This window comes from Argopecten irradians, chromosome 15, assembly GCF_041381155.1.
Source record: "Argopecten irradians isolate NY chromosome 15, Ai_NY, whole genome shotgun sequence".
NCBI lineage: Eukaryota > Metazoa > Mollusca > Bivalvia > Pectinida > Pectinidae > Argopecten > Argopecten irradians.
This window is the reverse complement of record NC_091148.1, coordinates 24,340,039-24,361,222: the sequence shown is the minus strand read 5'-3', so window position 1 is coordinate 24,361,222 and position 21,184 is coordinate 24,340,039. Positions and strand designations below refer to the sequence as shown.

The following is a 21,184-nucleotide window of genomic DNA, read 5'->3' as shown; positions in this document are numbered from 1 at the left end:
AAATCTTGTATCGTGGGCACGGAACAAAACCCAGAGGCTTCCTCAAAGGGGTGAACACGCAAAGCATAGCTAAAATTGATGCTAAGTATATGATCCCAAGATTAATATCCTTACGAACATAAAATATATTTATACATTATACTTTCTAAGCCCACTGGGCAGCTGTTGGGGTCACCTTACAGCTGAAAATATGAAGTATTTAAAGATGCTCCATCGCTGACAAATGACATTTTTTCTCAATCAAAAAGGACAGACGAATTAGTATTTTTCTTCGGTTACAAAAGTTACTTTACACCATTACTAAAAGTTTCAGCCTAAATAATTCCGTGAACACTATGTCCTATATGGAATGAAGTACTGATTATGCATGCACAAAAAAACCCACAAAATAAATTATTCTATATTAATGTTTGTGTTAATCATACATATTATACACTAAACATTTTAAAGATATTGTTCAAATGATGAATATCGTTTATGCTCGGTCGGCGGTGGAGCATCTTTAAATATTAAAGTTTAAGATTTAGTTGCAGTTAAAGAATTTTAATTTTTATAGGAAAATGCTGAAAAAAAAGAACAAAAATATATATTGTAATGAATCATTGACCTCACAAATTTAATGTCTGTTTGAAAAATAGCAACATATATTAGTTTACGCTGCTGGATATATTGTAATAGAAATCAGAACTGTTTATATGAAGCAAACATCTGTCAGATATTGTGAAAGGTGTTTTATCTTCAAAATCATAATAACACATGCTTCTATTCTGCGCAGACATCTAGGTTTAATATGGGTAAATGTTATTGTTTTAAAGAAAACACTAGTTTTGTCAATTTTGTAAACATTCACAGACAACCAATTTGAAAGTTATTGCTTTAGTATGTCGTATGTATAGTGAAAACAGTTAAATTTCGTTACCCTTTACAGAATTTGACTGTTTTAGTTCAAAACTCCAGTACTACAACACAGTGATTACGGTTCTCCATCCCTCCGTCCTAAGTAATCTGTTTGCCAAAGCAAGTCATAGCATAATTGTGGCTTCTTATCATAGAAGATCCTAACAATCTAAAATCAACATGAAGTCAGGTTTATTGTATTCATTGTACTACTATTTTGATACAAAAAGATTTACTTGTCATGTATGTAGCTGTGGCTGGCTGTAGTCATAACATCTACTACTACTACCAACTAACAAAATCAACTGAACGGCGGCAAATCGTACATGAAGAGCCAGCTATGAATGCCAACAGAAAGACGTTCAATGCTTAAATGACCTTTTCATTTCCAATACTTACGATAACTACTTTTTATCATTCTAAACTTACTATTTATGATCATTTCAAACTTGTGATAATAAATTCATATCATTACAAAACTTAAGATAACTATTTATTATCATTTTAAAATTTACGATAACTATTTATTATCATTTCAAAATTTACGATTACTATTTATTATTATTTCAAACTTACTGTTTACTATCAATTCATCACTTCAAACTTACTAAAACTATTTATCATCAAACTTACTATTTATTATCAGTTCAAACTTACGATAACTATTTATTATCAAACTTACTATTTATCATCATTTCAAACTTGTGCTAACCATTTATTATCAAACTCACTATCACTTCAAACTTACTATTCATTTTCATTTCAAACCTACTTATATTATCATTTAAAACTTACGATAACTATTTATTATCATTTCAAACCTACGATAACTATTTATTATCAAACTTACTATTTATTATCATTTCAAACTTACTATTATTATCAAACATAATATTTATTATCATTTCAAACTTACGATAACTATTCATTATAATTTCAAACGTGCGCTTATTTATTATCAAACTTACTATTCATTTTCATTTCAAACTTACGATAACTCTTTATTATCAAACTTACTATTTAATATCATTTTAAACTTACGATAACTGTTTAGATCTTAATTATCATTTCAAACCTACGATAACTATTTATTATCAAACTTACTATTTACTACCATTTCAACCTGCGATAACTATTCATTATAATTTCAAACTTACTATTCATTATCATTTCAAACCTACGATAACTATTTATTATCAAACTTACAATTCATTTCCATTTCAACTTACGATAACTATTCATTATAATTTCAAACTTGAGCTAACTATTTATGATAAAACTTACTATTCGATATCATTTCAAACTAACTATTAATTTTCATTTCTCAAACTTACTATTTATTACCATTTCAAATTTACGATAGCTATTCATTATAATTTCAAACTTGCACTAGATATTTATTATCAAATTTACTATTCGATATCATTTCAAACTTACGATAACGATTTATTATCCTTTCAAACGCTCGCTTACTATTTATTATCAAACTTACTACTCATTTTCATTTTAAATTTATTCATTTTCATTTCAAACCTACGATAACTATTTATTATCAAACTTTCTATTCATTTTCATTTCAAACTTACTATTTATTATCATTTCAAACATACTATTCATTTTCATTTCAAACTTACGATAACTCTTCATTATCAAACTTACTATCTAATATCATTTTAAACTTACGATAACTGTTTAGATGTCAATTATCATTTCAAACCTACGATAACGATTTATTATCAGACTTACTATTTACTATCATTTCAAACTTACTGTTTATTATCATCTCAAACTTACAATAACTTTTCATTATAATTTCAAACGTGCGCTTACTATTCATTGTCAAACTTACTATTTATTTTCATTTCAAACTTACTGTTTATTATCAATTCATCACTTCAAATTTACGATAACTTTTTATTATCAAACTTACTATTTTATTGTCATTTCAAACTTATGATAACTCTTTATTATAAAACTAACTATTTGATATCATTTCAAACCTACGATAACTATTTATTTTCAAACTTACTATTTACTATCATTTCAAACTTACAATAACTATTCATTATCATTTCAAACTTGCGTTAACTATTTATTATCAAACTTACTATTCACTATCATTTCAAACTTACTATTCACTATCATTTCAAACTTACTATTCACTATCATTTCAAACTTACTATTTATTATCATTTCAAACTTACGATAACTATTCATTATAATTCAAACTTACGCTAACTATTTATTATTACCAGAGCATAGGGACGTGGCACGAAATTTTTTAACATACAGTATATATATGGCTTGGAGGGTGATATATGACGACAGTGATAGTAACCCCTGGAGTATCGTGCATTGAGAAACCGCTAAAACATCCAGACAAGAAAATCTGAATTCTTCAGGTGGTAGTCTCACATTCTAAGTTTTTCCCATAGTTCAATATTCTTTATGCTTGTTCTATGAAGTAAATATGTTGTTATGGATCTTTTGTTAAAGTTTCGAAGATCTGTCATTGACATTCAATTTTGTCATTTTTTTAATTTAATACAAGAAAAACCAGCATTGGTCTGAGGTAAATCCGCCCCGTAGATGAAAATCTTCGATGACGTATTTATGATATATGTATTGTTTATATATCAATACTTTTCTTTTTTCAAGAAAAAATGCGTCAGTTCTCATGATTTTTTGGTGATAATTTTGGTGCTAGTGAGGTAAAAACAATTTGCATATAAATTACCTAAAACATTCTCATAAAAATGATATGGTTGCTTTCATTCCTTGAACTGTTATTAAAAATGTATTGTTTAAAGACAGTAGAGTCACGAAGGGGTATCCAGTCGATATGAGTGATGCCATTTAGAATTTTGTAAGTTTGTTTTAACCTCATCGTGATATTGAAGATGACCTCCATTGTTCTAAAATGTAAAACCATGATACAATATACAGAATAAGTAAAATATTTGCCGATCGCCTTTTTTCACAATTGGTAGATCCAGTTTAGAGACTTGATAAGGTCATTGGCCTGTTCTGAAATGCACGTTTTTTAGGAACCTAGAAAACTGGCCTTAACACGTACACGGGCACTAACAAAAACTTAGGAAATTTCAATTTGTCTTTTTAACCATAAATGACATGTCTGCAAACTATCACTTATTGTCTGTACTACATTTCTTACCAATCAGAAACTACCCAGAACGGTTACTTTCTGTCGACATGACGGTGAAACAATACTACAAAATACCAAATACCCCATTAATATGTACAATAGAAATAACAAGATTTATTATCATTATGTTCATATTGACAAAATGTCAAAGTCAGCAGCAAAAACAGGTTATTTTTGGTTTTGCTGTGCGGAGGTGGAAATTATTAATTTAATGGGATTCTTGACATAAGCTGTACACGTAAATGATGTTTGTCACTGTCAAGGCAAAAAAAAGTTTTATGCATTTTCCATTGTCTATTTGAGATCATGAACCCACCAAGTTGCCGTGCTTTACTCATGTTTGCAGTGATGTAAAACTCAAGAATCAACGTGGGTCATGTGTTATATTCAAATTGTGACCATTGATAGAAGTCAAGGTTAGTTTTAAACAAACTGGATTTCCTTTTATTCACAGTCAGAGGCCATCTCAGGTGCCCTCATAAACCCGTGAATAAGAAAATTCTTAAAAAAATCGCTTTAAAAGATAACAAAAACCAATGAATCAGTTTAGATAAAACCTCTGTTTTATTGTGTTATATTGTCATGATACTGGTATAAAATAAGTTTGACCTCCAGAACCCTAATATTGTATTGCATGGTTGTTGGTCAAGTTCAGTTTTCTCACACAAACATTTATATTGCCCTTATATGGGCATCTCCTCTCAATCTCACAGCACATTGCCCTTATATGGGCATATCCTCTCAGTCTCACAGCACACTGCCCTTATATGGGCGTCTCCTCTCTTAAGTCTCACAACATAATCCACACTTCTGTCACACATACAGACACACTAATTAATGCTGTTATACTTAAATATTGCATATATGACTAGTAGCAGAGTATAAATCTATAAATATCCATATCACAACCTAAAGTTCCAATATCCGACGTTTTTCTCGATCTGGGCGACACCGCCTTTTGTCTCTATAAATCTATACTGTATTATAAAAGTATAAATAGTGATATATACAGATATATACACATGTACAGAGTTATATACAGTATGCTACAGGCGATTTACAGTCAGTGCAGGTATGATAATATCAATATTGGCAAATAGTACTAGATCTGTGTTCCGTAGGTCTCGAGGTCAGCTGGGATCAGCAAAGGTCAGCCGACGTGGACAAAGGTCAGTGGGATTGTCCATTTGTTCTTGACCATCTCTGTTGGTCAGCTTTCGAGTCCGGCGAGTCTATTCTATTGTCCGCGGCAGTGTTTCCATGGAATTCTGTAAAATAAAATTAAATGGTTTATTTATGCATAGAAGATCAACGAAGTGAAAGGAAATGATGCATGATTAGTCCTTTTGATTAAATATATGTTTCAATCACAAACATTGTAGTAAAGGTAGGTCTAGTTTCAGAAATACCAATATTGGACATTAAAGTGCAAAATAAACATGGCTTTACAAACAAATCAGTGACTCCATTGTAATCATTGCTTTAAAGATGTATATTTCTTATAGAAATTACAATACATTGTACCTAAAATTTCAGATTTTTGATAGACAGAAGCTATGAGTGATAGAATACGAACCTGAGTTGGGAAGAACCTCGCTCCACTTGTACTGGGTGATATCCATGGGCTGATGAATCCATTTATCGGCCTCCAGATCAGAGATCCTGGCACGCTTCAGTGGTTCCGGGTGGAGAAGCCACATCAGCAGATACATGAGGGCTGGAGGTGGAAAATACATTCATTAGTTTTATCATCACATAAAATACAAGCTTATTAGGGATCAAGTTTTATAATCATATGGTCAAGATCAAATAATTTACTTAATATTTCTTTTATTCACAAGTTATACAAAAGTCTGAAAAGTTTTTTAATTTTTTACTTCAACTAAGCATAAAACAGTATGAAGATTTCAATTTGACATGAAGCATTCTCCTTGTTAACATTGTATTAACACCATTTTATGATTAACAAAAGATGAAAATCAACATTGTTACATTATTTGGGTGGTTCTAATACTTTAATACAATATTGACAAACATGGAAACGGATAAATACTTACAACTAGAAACAGAGAAAGGTGGCTTCAGAATACACTGTATTGTCTCGTCGACATCAAAGAAAGGATTTTCTCCAAACACCAGAGTGTACAGGGTCACCCCTAGTGACCACATCTCTAGTTCTGGTCCTCTGTACCTGTAACAGTTACATATAAGTTAGGAAACATTCTCATAAATCAAATCAACTCTGCTGACATTACTTCAAAAGGTATCATCTTACACATTCTCATTAAATCTATTGTGCTAACCTTACTTCAAAATGTATCATCTTGCATCAGATAAACATTGACTTCATATTTTTAAAACTTTGTTTGATATAATGTAAGAATATTCTAGAAACCTCAATTATCAGCCTAATATGTTTTATGAATCACAAATATAAATAGTAGAGCAAAGAATATTATAATAATTTTAAATTTCTGCACTTACTTGTTGCCCATTAGAACTTCCGGACTACAGTACTCCAGCGTTCCACAGAAAGTGCCGAACAGTTTGTCCTTGGTGAGGTATGCTGCCGCGCCAAAGTCGATCAACTTGATGCCGAAGTGTTCATCCAGAATGATATTCTCGTCCTTTATGTCTCTGTGTAGTATCTGATGACTGTGGAGGTAGGCTACCGCAGACACCATCTGTCTGAAGATGTAACTGGCCAGACTCTCGTCCATCAGCGGACTACGATCTATAAACTCAAACAGGTCCATCCCACTACCGTGCTTCTCCATAACCATCTGTATAAAGTCTTCATTCTCAAACACATCTACCACCTGTAAAATAAACACACCTTATAAACAAAGTCTTCACTTCAGAAAACAGATCTAGGAATTTATTCTTTTTTTCTAATCATCGAGAATTATGTATGTGTTCAACAACCCTGTCAGCAACCGAGACAGAAAAGGATCATTTCACCTATTTAATGAATAAACAGTTTCCTTATCAGAACAGATACAGTCCATATTGTTCTGTGTAGTGCCCATACAAAATTTACAATTTTGGTTGTTGCCATAGAGTTTTGTTCATATTGAGTCTACATTGATGTACCAGGTTTCACACAGAGAAGACCCTTACCTTGACAATGTTTGGGTGGTCAAGTTTGGTCAGTAGACTGACTTCTAGAGGTATACGCCTCCACTTCCTGTCCACCGTCCAGCACTCGGTCAACACCTTCTTTTTCTTGATGAATTTGACCACTGCCTGTGTGTTGTCTAATCGTCGACAGGCTAGTTTGACAAACCCAAACGCTCCCTTGCCTATAGAGGAGAGAGTCTCGTACTTGATGTCATACAGTCCCCGTCCTGACGATAGGTTGTGGTCTGTTTCTTCGTCCTGTTCATCACTAGAGTCCTCCTCTCCCTCCTCTTCTTCTTCCTCTCGTTCCTCGAGTCGTGAATCTGTCAGACACTGAAAATCAAACCAAGAAGTTAGTTACATCATTGAAGACATTTCTACTAAACCAATATCTTCCAAAGCATTCATTTCAAAAGAACAGTTTATTCTTCAGAATACTACATTTTTATCAGAAAACATACAGTCTGTAAAAATCATCATCGAACTTTCTTCCTTCACTAACAAATCTCAAGAACTTACCTCTCCGACAGATTGGTCCATAGTACTGTTAAGACTTGAGGCGAGGGTGAGGTTGGTGAAGGAGTGTAGGGGGTCGGGCTGGTCCCCGGGGTCTCGTGATACCCACAGGCAGTATACATATTCTCCTCCCTCCATCTGTACACGCTTCACCTGGAATATTATACCTACAAACAAAAACGAAAAAAAAATTTGAATATCATATCTACATAATTTCTGACACAATTTAACTCCTCCGAGATATTCATTTTATATTGATATCGCTCTATATCACTCCTTCAAAGGCTAAAATTAAAATTGGCTGAGATATATACAAAATATGTTGAGTCTTTTTTTGTTTGATGCCTTACCTATGTCAGAGCCATCGTGATGTTGGAACACACCAGAATAACTTCCCTCTGGAATTATCATTTTATTATCATTGGGATGTCTCTGTTTCCGTTGTTTGCCAGGTAACCGTTTGACAGGGCTGGAGTCATTTTCCTCTTCCTCGTCATCACCAGAAACACTGTCGTCTTCTGACGATGTGAATGTGTCGTTAGAGAGATTAGAGTCTGTGAGATTCAGAGATGAGTACTCGTTATACTGTCGGAAGCCACTGGAATCCTCAGGATGGAGTTCTGGAGAATAAACTGTTCCTCGAGAATTTTCTAGCACCGGAAATCGAGGCAAGGGTGATAAAATGTCACGAGCGAGTGGTCGTTCTGTCTCGGGCGAGCACTCAGAACTCGCATTATCTCCTGAAACTACTGGCGAACACTTGGGTATATAGTCAGAATCACAACAACTCTTTGATCCAATGTCATTCTCAACACTTAAATTGGCACTTTTGTTTACATAGTCATCATCATTATGATGTTTAGCACTATTAGATTTACACACATTGTCACTAACATCAGCGTTGTTATCAGGACTAGACACATTCAGTTGGTCCGACACAACACTATCTCCGCTGCAATCAGCACTTTGACCTGACAAGTCCATTGCACCAACTCTCGCACTCAGTAACTCAGCAGTACTGCTCAGCTCCACAGAGTTACCACTGCTATAGTCGTACTCATCGGAATAGTTACTCTCATTCCTGAACATCATGTCCTGTCGACCTATATCAAAAATATCCCTGGGTAACCGACTGATCTGTTGTCCAGCATCTCTTCCAGTGGACATCAGATGGTCAGTGGGCATTGTACTGTCCAGCTCCATGTGTCTTGTATTGCGAGTCACTTCCCTTGAATTATGAGTTATCTCCCTTGCATTTGGAGTATTTCCCCTTGTTCTCTCAGCTTCTACAGTTGAACTTGGGCCTACTTCAATCTCTGGTTCCTCATCACTGACATCCGTTAAGTCCAGTTTAGTTACAACCGACGGTAACTCACTACCATTTTGGAGAGGGGAACACTTTCGTAATAAATTTTCTTTTTCCATGGCACGTCTACAATACAAAGAAAACAATTTAACCTCATTCAGACGACTTACATCAAAAAACAACTTCAAAAAGTGTTTGTTGTACACCATATCAAAACATTTTAATTCAGAACAGCAGCAAAACTTCAATCAACAAAGGGCAGTGTTTGCTTTTGAACAGAACCATTTTATAAAAGAAAATTTACCAGTACAATTATGAAAATGGTGGACTGTAATTTCTAAATGCATTGACAGAATCTACCGATTTGGTTTTATATGAAATACTTCACCACAAAAACCTCATGTCCTGTTGTATGGATAGTTTATTGTAAAATTTTATGGTTAAATAAGTTTTGTTAATAGTTGTGAGTGTGCGTACCTGAAGTAAGTATCGTCTGTGATGGGGTTGGTGGGCGACGGTTTGTTTGGTGTAGATGTAACTCCCGGCTGAAGAGTGGACAGTGTGTCCAGATGGAAGTCCAGTTTGGTACCTTGAGCCTGACTCGAGCCAATACTACTACCTATTCCCTGGTCATCACTGCTATCTGTAAGACAAATATTAACACAGTCATATAAAATTGTATACTATCTATGCTGTCTGTAAGACAAACATTAACACAGTCATATAAAATTATATACTATCTATTCTCAGATTTTTCTCACTTCAAATTATGCAAACATGCTGTGCTTTCCACCCATATCTTGAAAAACTCATTTGAAATAATACAGGCAGAAAAATCAAAATTGCTACTGAAAATTTTCCAATACCAATTCTTATAACTGGACTATAATTAGAATATTCAATTGTTTAAAGGAAAAACTTACCATGGGGTTTATCAAAGTTTAGTTCATGAGGAGAGTTGTCCCCTCCTGATGTGATGTCACTGTGATTTGGGATATAGAGGCTGTTCTCTTCCGTCATGATGTCAGCGAAGTTTGGGATCAGGTCTGTGATATCCTTACCAATCAGCTGGGCCTTGGAGTAGCCAAATAACAGCAGTGCAAAGTTGTCGTTGATCGTGTGGATTTTTCCAGATGGTTGGATGGTAATCAGCCCGCTGATTCCAGAAAACACCCAGACAATTCCTAAGTACACACCGTCATCCTCTGTAAGCAAGATAACTCAAATCAATACAAGGGAGATAAATCTAGTTAATACAAAGGAGATAACTCAAATCAATACAAGGGAGATCAATCTAGTAAAATACAAAGGATATAACTCAAACCAATACAAGGGAGATAAATCTAGTTAATACAAAGGATATAACTCAAATCAATACAAGGGAGATAAATCTAGTTAATACAAAGGATAATTACTAGGGGAGTCACAAAGTAGTGCGCATCATTTCTGCGCATGATATGTCTCATGGAGACGGCTACTTCCGTTAAGAGAAAATAACTCATTAACGTCGTTCCTATAACACTCTAAACTCTGTTAGCACGAAATAATTTCAAAACTTAAGATCTCATTTACTTTTGTTTATATATCGTTCAAAAAAATTATTTATTCTTTACTTAAGATCCGTCGCTTCGTGCGTAAAGGGTTTCCCACGCTAAAAAAGTGATGCAGGCGACCGGATATGTAGATTGACAATCAAAAAAATCATCATGGTTACCCGCTACGGTCCTAGTGAGCGGAGCGCAGCCTGGCGGAGAGAAGAGAACTAAGGAAGGGAACCAGTCTATACAAAGGATATAACTCAAATCAATACAAGGGAGATAAATCTAGTTAATACAAAGGATATAACTCAAATCAATACAAATCAATACAAGGGAGATATTAGAAAGGAGATAACTCAAATCAATACAAGGGAGATAAATCTAGTCACTACAAAGGAGAGAACTTCATATTACAAAGGAAATTACTATAGTTTATACAAGGGAGATAACTCTAACTTATACAAAGGAAATAAATCATTCTGAATCTTCTCTCAATGTTGTGCTTAGTATTGGTGAGATTGTTTTTAAAATCTTAAAGTATGTCTTATAATATATACAATTTGGCATCATTTTCTTTTCTTCTCATTTACATACAATTTTATACAAGAATATAAATTAGATATTAACTTACCATAGTCGGGTCGTGACTCAATCTCGTTATCCCTCTCCACCTCGGCACTCAGTTTAACAAACACACTGAGAGGAAATGAGCTGCCCTCTCTGGTACGGCCTGTCGCTTGCTGCTTCCTAACCTCCTGTAAAAACACAACATGCAAAAATGAAATTTAATCATTTTCAAAAACTTATTCTGATTGCCTTAATTATGATAAATTAAATGGGTAAATGTCTATATATGAAAAGTTGCTTAATCTAACATCTTCCATGAATCTTTTGTAGAAACAGGACATTTCGCATTTTGTTGCTGCCATTATTATTTTTAGATGTTAAACTGTTGAACATGGAAGATGACTCTAAACACAGACACACAGATTTTGCCAGGTATTCCACAGACACTAACCTTGGAAAGTGGTTTCCCTGGACACGGGAGTGCAAACGACGGAATAAGTTCTCTGATATCCAGGCCCTCTACATCATCAGGTGACATGTAACCATGGAGATAGGCCAGCTGATCATCACATGACAGGATAGCACCTTCTGAGTTAAAGGTCACCATGGCAACAGTACGATGTACCGGCTCCATGACAACAAGACAGCGAGGCTCCTGGCCAAGTTTTCTCACCCAGACGGAGATTGGAAGGACGATACCGTTACTGTCTACAGCGTCAACCTGGAATTTAAAATAGCAACGTTATCGCACAAAATCGAAACAGACTCAATATGAAAAATAATTGTAACAACATTTAGACTGAACAGATATTGTCTTCATAAACATTCTATCTTCTTTATATACCTGGTAATGATTTTTTTTGGTGTCTTTACTTTTCTATGCTATTTATTTATTTAGCAATAATTCTGCACAACAAAACAAAATGTATTTTTAGAAATTTATGTTTTTTATTATTTTTCCCACATATTTGGGGGTGTAACTAAACAAAGATTGGTCACTTACCACTTTTCCTGACAGACTGACCACTTCACCGGTCACTTCATCGAGATGGGTCTCCATGATGGTGGCCTGTTCTTTAGGTTTAAGTTTAATCATATCCTTCAGCTGTCGACCAATGAAATCTTCCCTCTCATAACCAAACAGCTCACAGGCAATCTCATTGGCTACCAGTATCTGGAAGTTCAAAAATATTTTTGATGACAGAAAGCAGAGAAACAAATTACAATATCAAAAAGAAACTAATAAAAAAATGTATCTAAAATTGTGCCTGTGTTGATATTACTCAAAATATTTTTTTTAATAATGAATAAACTTAATAAAATCATGAATCCTTTTTACTCAAATCAGAAGTTTTTGCTTTCATTTTCCATACTTTGAACCATATTCATCTCTCCAATAAAAGCATATTTTACATACCTCTGACGTTTTAGCATCGATGGTACAGATAGCCTTGTTTGGGTTGCGTACTGTTGAGGGGTAGATAATACCATTGTGACCGTTGTTCACAGAGTTATAAAACTTCCAGTTGTCACTCGTGTTGGACACATTCATGGGGTCTGCACTGAATGACCCCTTGTTGGTCGAACCTGGGCTGAAACTAACATCGCTAATGATGTTGTCTGGAGAAAAAAAAAAAATATTGTTAATAGTTAAGTTGTAATACATTGTACGGATAACAATTGTTGCAAAATAGATATTTGATAAATGCGTTTGTTTCAGTTTATCTTATCCAAAAAAAGCTTCTTTTCATTATTACAACAGGTTGCCACCTGTATCAATATAATTGCACAGCTTTGCATGAGAATCATGAAAATCTTTATGCAGTATAATATTATATGAAGTCATTCTTATAATTCTTACAAATATTACTTAGAAAATTGAATTGTCATTAAAACATTAAAGACATTTAATCTTGACATTTCTATAATTTGAAGGAAATACATTAAATACAATGTACTATCAAATTGTATTTGTAAGTAATAAGAACTGTCTGATATTTACACATACATGACATTGTACATAATTATGTGTAATACAGACATATTTCTACCACTACAGTTGATAGTACAATTTCCTATGATAATTCCCCTCAGATGTATCACAGTGTAAACTTGGTTTTATTCACCACGGAAACTTCTCCAAGTTTACATTATCACACATAGGCAGACTTACTGAAGAACTTGATGCTAGGCTTGAGGTACAATGGGGAGGGTCTGCCCGTGGACTCTGGGGTGAGGCCGGGGGCTAACTTACTGAAGTACTTCATTGGTCTCGACTTCGGCTTGGCTAGGGTATCATCAAGACACAGTCGGCTCTTAGTGGACTTTGGGAAGCTCTGATTCACCTCGAAAGAGGCTTCTCGATCACTGTCTAATCCAAGCTGTCGAGCACGGTCACGCCAGCCTGGTCTGATACGGTCCAGAGGCGAAGGGAAGGAAGGACTACCGAAAGCCGACGGTCTTCCTAGTTTTGTGTTTATGTTGTGGTTACCATGGATATTTGTCAAAGCACTGAATTTTTTCTGAAAAAGAAGTGGAAAGTTGAAAACAGTTTGTTAGAATAAAAGATCATATAGAATTTGTCGACGTCTAACAGAATCGTCATCTTTAACAATAACGCACATCTGTCTCACCAAACAGATAAAGAAAACCCATCGAAGTGTCAATCATAATTTCATATTTTGTAAATCAAAACTTACACTCAATTAATAAAATTATGATTCAACAATAATAAATATTCTCCTTTACAGGACTACAATTTAATTTTTTTTTTTAAGTATTCAGATATCATCAATATATTCTACATATTTAAGTATATACTCACTGCTGGGCGTATATTTGGCGTAGAACTCTGAAGGCGTGGGAAGCAAATATCACCGTGGTCGCCCTTCTCTGTCGGCAAACTCCGTCTCCCGTACCGACCACACGCCACAATCGGTGAGAAGTCACAATTTCCAAACCTAGAACAGGCAATGAAAGTTTCATATACAACAAGGTCGTAGAAGATGGGTGAAGATTCAGTAGGGTTCTCTGTTGTACACAGGTAGAAGATCTACAGGTAGAAATGTACAGGTGCTGGAGAGTTAGCCAGTATATATACTAATGGTTATAGATATCTACTCCTCTAGTCATCCTCCATCTCCATGCTGACATGTTGCTTCAGTGTACACAGTAGGGGGCCACACTACACTGACCCTACGGTGTCACACCTGTATACACGGCCTCACCTGTGTCCCCATGGTGTCACACCTGTATACACATCAGGCGCTCCATCTGTGGTACCTCATTAAAACCAATGGACCATCACAACTAACTCTCATAAGTTCTTGTATAAACATCAGCACCCTCCTCTCACCTAACAGACACCCCACCCTGGGCCTATACAAACATGATTTACTTCTCCTCACCTGGCCTAGCCTCTCCCCTGGGGTCTGTTGTACAAACACACACCTCCACCCCTTATAAAAACATATCCCCACACATGCCTTGTAAAAACATATACCGCCACTACAGCAGGTACTTGTACAAACACTGTAAGTATGGTGGGTGACAAGATCTACTCCCTAATGTCATTAACTCATTATATAGAAAGTCTATTATCCCCTACCTATCAGTCTCATAGAAATCAGAGGTAACAGTGAGGTCAATACAGGAAATCTTAGGTAATGTTATATAACACATAGGGTACTACAATGGCTAATTCATACAGAAATCCTCAGGACTACATTTAAATACCTGGTAAGTCACTAACCATTAAGTGTCCCCTGAATAATATCCACAATTTATCCTGAAATCTATAGTTATTACATCTATGTAATGCCCTTCTTTATGATGTATTATTCAGAATACTTATTGAAATAAATTTATGGTTGATATATATGATGACAATTCATTTTAAATTACTCCATCATAGCATATATATATATATATAGGCCTAACACAGTCTGGTAAATTGAGTTAGCTCATATAATTCCAATTTTCAATTTTAAATTGATCAATCATGATCTTTGATATAATGGTGGAATCAATAAATTTTTTATACATTAGAGTATAACTACCATGTCCCCAAAATAATCATATCACTTGTGTATTGCAGCAGCATGGTTAAAGTATATGGATCAGACTAAAAGTCTACATACTATCACCTCAGCTGTACAAAATCCTAATTAAAAATTCCCTGACGAGCATTAGATAACAGACTCGAGCATGGTATCCTAAGGATCTATAATAGTCCATGGTACTAATCATTTCTAGTGACAGTATAAAGCTATTCGAGTTTTATTGACATTAATCTAGAGTGACTATATACAGGTCTAGATGATAGGTATATGTATGACCAGCTGAGTCAGCGATACACACAGTGTTGACGGTGGGTCTATAAACCGTCAGATCATCCTTTGTGTGCGGGACATTTAAAACTTCACAGATCAATTATTTTGAATTAAGACTTCTATAGCAGTTTAGACTCATTATTGCTATCAATCTTAGGCTTTAGACTTAACACTTCGTCAATCGTACATACTTCTTCGTGAAGTGAACAGTTTTTGTCATAAACAGGAAAATCTAAGTATTAAATACTTCAGTGTTAATTAAATGTGCCCAAATGTGGAATATGATTTTTAACTGTGACTTATCAATCATTAGTACATATCTAGGAGAATTAAGTTTTAAATACTTTTACCTTAAACTTAACACCTTTTCAGAAATAATAAGTTGAAAAAATGTCAAAATTAAGAAGGTTTTGGTTTATTCTATTATTATTTAAACACAACTAGTTTTAGTTAAAATCATATTATTTGATAAAAATTGCTAAACCAAATTAAATTTCAATTTTTCATATTATATATCTGTATAACACAAATTGAATACAATATTTTTGCTGTAAATTTTCGTAAGATATCTGAAATGTACATAATTAACATCTACATAAGAATTTGCTCAATGTACGCCTAAGAAATATTATGACTTACATAATAGACTCCTCCATGTCAGCCCTAAGACAACACAAAGCTTCAATGTTTATACAATATGAGTTTTCCTCACCCTATATATATCCCCCATGTTCTGACCATAGCCTTTATGTGCTTGACCAACTGACCAATCACTGACCAGTGCTGGACATCACACCTAGAGGCTGCAGTGTCCATTCAGGCAGATCTAATGAACAGACTAATGAAGTCTTAATTACCTGAGACCCCTGACCTCAGGTCAAAATCACGATCAGCAGGTGTCAAAATGATGGTAACTCCAATCAACAGGTGATAAAATAGACCAATCAGCAGGTGAAAAATAAGACAATATTACAAGTGTGTAAAAATAATGGTTATTCTTCTCTATAGCTATTTTTCACTTTCCATTTAATTGGTGTAATTGATTAAGAAACAATGCAAAAATCATTTGGTAATTATTTGGTACAATATTTTCAAAGTATGAAATCAATAAATGTTGCCCCTGGCCTAGAACTGTATGGAATTTGAGCCATCACAAATTTACTGAAGTTATTAAAATTCATATGTTTTGAGAAAGAAATATGTATACTAAAAGCAGTTACCTAATTCATAAAGACAAGGATTACTCAATACAAGGGATTTATGACATTAAGCTGCACTGAAAAGTTTTATCTCTGAAATATAATTTTCAATATTTTTGTGCCCTTGATAGCTGTCCTTGAATGTGAACCTTATGACATAACAAAATCTGCATAAATCTGAACACCTGCCATATATTATAAACACCAGCAAGTTCCAAAGTGTTGAATATGCAAAAAAGAAAAGACGTTGCAATTGTTGTAGTCAACATAGGGCATGCCATACTTAGAACCATTTTAAGGCATATCCATTCCCAGTGCATAAAAAATAGTTATGCAAATTCAATTTTCAAGATATAATTCAATTGTAAACATCTATCTCCTTAATTGATCTATGAATCAAAAAACTTACCCAATTGTTAAAGTTTCTCCATAAAAGTGTCACTACACTAGCTGGCCGGTATACAACATGTGTATGTCGGATCATGTCTGACACTTTAACAGACCCTAATACTCACTATGACCTGAGTAACCCTGTATGACCAGGGTCATTTTTAAGTCAGGACACAATAATCCATTATTTAATTCCTTACTTTATACTTCATGTGTACCTTAATCCTCATAATGAGGACTTTTTGAGCTGTCAGTCACTTTTATTATTAAGTAATTCTGTCAGATTATATTTTTTTAACTTGATTTCTTTTTTTCATTCAGTTATATTGAATTTTTAGCACCAAGTCTTAATAACTACAGCATATTGTATTTAAACAAATTTCTAGTCACCACAAAAATTGTTGACAAAATTAGTACTATTAAAAGCTAAAATCCATGGTAGCTAGTATTTCTGGACTTTAATAATTAGTGATTGTCACTGCATGTCATGACTAAAATTGGTTATTCTAACCCTTGTTCTGTGTATAATTAATTTTATAAATTACAATATAGCAAGTCTAGTTTTCCTGGATGACCTTTAATGAATCAGTCCAAACATTCAGTATATATTTATGTAGGCCTAGGTCTGAAATAATAAAATAACTCAAAAATTGTTATATATACTGACTCCCAACACATTATATGTGTTACACATTATATGTTATATTTAACATGTGATATATTCCGAAATCATTATTGTGTGTTCAGGATTTCAAAAAAAGGATCGAAAGAGAAATAATATAATTGAGTTATAACTAAAAATATCCAAGGCTATCTTGGAAAAGGTAACATAAACAATGTTAATTAACAATGCAAAGTTTAATCTGACTGACAATTAATTTCTACTACTAGACTCAGTCATTGTTTACCTAATGATATTGTATGTTACGTAGAACGCCGGATGTCCATATTTGGCTGTTTTTGACTCGGCTTTCCAAGAATAGATTTTTATTGCGTGTATAGGCGATGAAATTAACAGTCAAAATGAAAGTTTCTTCATATTCTTACAAAATTTGATTACTAACAAAAGTACGAATACTATATTTTTTGTAGGGCTGTTACGAGTACCCGAGTACCCGGTTACGGGTCGGGTTGGGGATGTAACCGGGTCAAAAAATGTGTACCCGGGTACCCGTCAAAATAGGACAATTCGTCTGGATGTACGTAAACAAGTCCAGAACTTATATTAAAAGTATTACAAAATCCAACTCATTTGTTTTTGTTTTCACTCACCAAGGATGAAACCTTATCTTTTCAATACATTTTAATTCTCATGACCGTTTTTTGATGCGAGAACAATCTACTTGACGGACATGTGCACTTAAATAGGTCACACTATAGTCATATCGGATAACACAAGAGACCGTCCGAATGTAGTACTTCCTGTTGCGCATGTGCAAAAACATTTCCTCTGGGACTGGTATAGCTACAGACACGCTGGCTAGACTGACACTTTACGGCAGCTCATTAGCAGTTATGAATGTCAAATAGAAATGAAGTAGACACTTAACGACTGAAGCTATCTTTACTGAACCCACATATGATTTCATCGAATCTCCGTCCATCAACCAATCTTTCCAAACAACAAACACAACGTAATCCAATTTGTTACAAAAGCAGTAGATCTGTGTCGAGTACCCGGGTACGGGTCGGGTACTAAAATTCGGGTACCCGGGGACAAAATTTAGTACCCGTATGAATACTATATTTTTTGTGTGAATAGTGTTACAGTTCCTCCCAATTTCAGGTACCATTTTCCCGCAGGGTGTCCATATTTCACCATTTTGGTAAATAAAGACGATTTAAATGTAGATATAAAAATCCTATTTGGTAAATTAATGCCCATGCACTGTCATTTGATTATAAAATAGGCAACTCATTCAACATTGTGTGGAATCAAGACACAAATAAACAACATTTAAACAACATTTTCAATAAAGGCAATCTCTCTGATAACCCACATGAAGTTGTAGCCTTTCTAAGAACTGTTCTGGTAAAAAAGTCTGACTACCGATGTGAAATGAAATTTTATTGTTTGAATATTGCTATGAAGATTATCTTCATTTCTTGCTGATAATATGCTGCTCATCTAATGTCATGATTTAATACCAAATTATCACTTGTTATCATAAAAATTGCGAAAATTGGACCCCGGCAAAATATAGACACCCTCTATATACCATTGCCAAGTCATTTTGTCTCTTATCAATTATGCATTATTGTAGAAGACTGACTGGGGTAACTGGTGGATAGTTGAAACATGTACATGTGTTTGGGATATGTTCTTAAATTAAAAAGTTATTTATACACTATATGATCCGTATTACTATTAAAATTCAAATATAAACGGCCATTTAAACGCTATGCAATGCCAAAATGCAAGCACCTGTCTAACAGAAGGGGCAGGGGGGGTGTTAGTTTGAAAGCAAAAAGCAACCGCCGGAAACGGACTCGTATCTGTATCTAACATTATATGTACAATACAACTGGACAGCTGAAAGGTTAAGTGCTTCAAAAATATTTGTTAAGTCACGGCGGAGTCAACATTTAGGTGATCTGACTTATCCATGTGCCATATCGATTCAAACCGAAGCGGTGTTTGTTTACACAACTGGTCACAAGTGGCGTCAAAAAGATACACATTCGATTTCATTAGTTTGACTCTTGCAGAGTAAATGGTCATTAATTAGAAAACTTGAGTCACCGTACGAGTAAGACAATCTAATATAAACGTTGATGAAGTAAAGGTTATAACGCATAGCCCTGTTTAAATTTATCTCAAATATTCAAATTGACACCGAAACATCTTTGGACATGCCAATCAGACCGACCGAGGCATGAATGTCAAAGGGTAAAAACACTTGTGATTTCAAATTTTTTGCATCATTACACATCAGGTCGCTTCCGTATGGGAAATTTAATATATGCAGATTCAGAAAATATAATTTTTATGTTCAGAGACGCCTTGAACAAGCCGTAACTGATGTCTACAAAATTTGAATATCTTACCTATTCAATTCGTCCGCCATTTTCCGGATCGTCGTTGCGCATGTGTGATAAGGGAGAATCAATTAACCCAGAACGCACTCAACCAACAAGTATTGTTAGTTTAATGACATGCCCAAAGGCATACTCCGACTAGGCTAGATCCGATGTGTTTGACCAGACTAAGCTTTTAGCACCTCAGGTATGATTAATAGATTAAGATAATTAACATTATTTTTCAACGAATTAAAACTGAAGAAGTGCTTTATATTAAATAACATTTAAAGCTGTTCAGAATAGTCGTCATGAGGAAGAAATTTTAAAATCTATCAATAAAGCAATAGGCAATATTTATTTCTTCGTTCTTCAGGTTGTAAATGATATATTACACATTTTTGAATCAGCATTAAAGTCCTGTATTAAATCCGACTATCAATTCACAAATGTGTGCGTACTTTCAAAACGCCAGTTACAAGATCACTACTGACGTCGAATGCTTCTAGAAGCTTTTTATTTGTCCTAAGAAAATGTGTGTAAAGAAAAAAGTGGAAAATCAAACCAAATGGAGAACCAAATGCAACAGAAAATGAGAGCTTCTAGGGGTCTGGGTGCACCCCATGGCCAGATGCCTTCCTTTTTTGTTTCAACAAAAACATATCTTAAAGATGCTCCACCGCCGACAGAGCATAAATGATATTCATCATTTGAACAATAATTGGTGTTTAATCGTGTATATATATGCCTAATTAACACAAAAAATAACATAAAATAATTTATTTCGCCTTTGGTGCATGCGCAATCATTACTTCATTCCATATAAGATATTGTGCCACGGAATTTTTTCGGGATGCAATTAATTATTTTTCATATTTTTAACTTGAAGTAAAATTAGAAGCTCAAACTTTTCAATGGTGGTGATGGTGTAAAGTAAGTAACTTTTTTAACTGAAGAAAAATACAAAATCGTCTGCTCCTGTTTTTGATAGTGTAAATATACCATTTGTCAGCGGTGGAGCATCTTTAACGATAATGTTATAAGATGGGACAAACGACGTTAAAAAATTAATGCACATGACAAAAGGCTCCCTATTAGAAAACAGGATGATAGTAATAATTCCAGGCAGCGTCTGG

The 21,184-nt window shown here is 34.3% G+C and overlaps 1 protein-coding gene across 1 annotated transcript; it reads right to left on the bottom strand.

Annotated features, from left to right (window-relative positions):
* Positions 1-4,604: 4,604 nt before the first annotated feature.
* On the bottom strand, positions 4,605-20,109 carry LOC138308981 (PAS domain-containing serine/threonine-protein kinase-like). The gene is made up of 16 exons (XM_069250066.1): positions 20,079-20,109; positions 13,935-14,070; positions 13,365-13,632; positions 12,528-12,730; positions 12,114-12,284; positions 11,562-11,831; positions 11,175-11,298; positions 9,929-10,210; positions 9,483-9,648; positions 8,050-9,131; positions 7,703-7,866; positions 7,184-7,516; positions 6,548-6,882; positions 6,121-6,254; positions 5,640-5,780; positions 4,605-5,331 (listed from the first exon to the last, which is right to left on the bottom strand). Exons 1-16 carry the CDS (start codon positions 20,096-20,098, stop codon positions 5,234-5,236), a joined length of 3,927 nt encoding a protein of 1,308 aa, XP_069106167.1. The 5' UTR covers positions 20,099-20,109; the 3' UTR covers positions 4,605-5,233.
* Between the last annotated feature and the right edge of the window lie 1,075 nt (positions 20,110-21,184).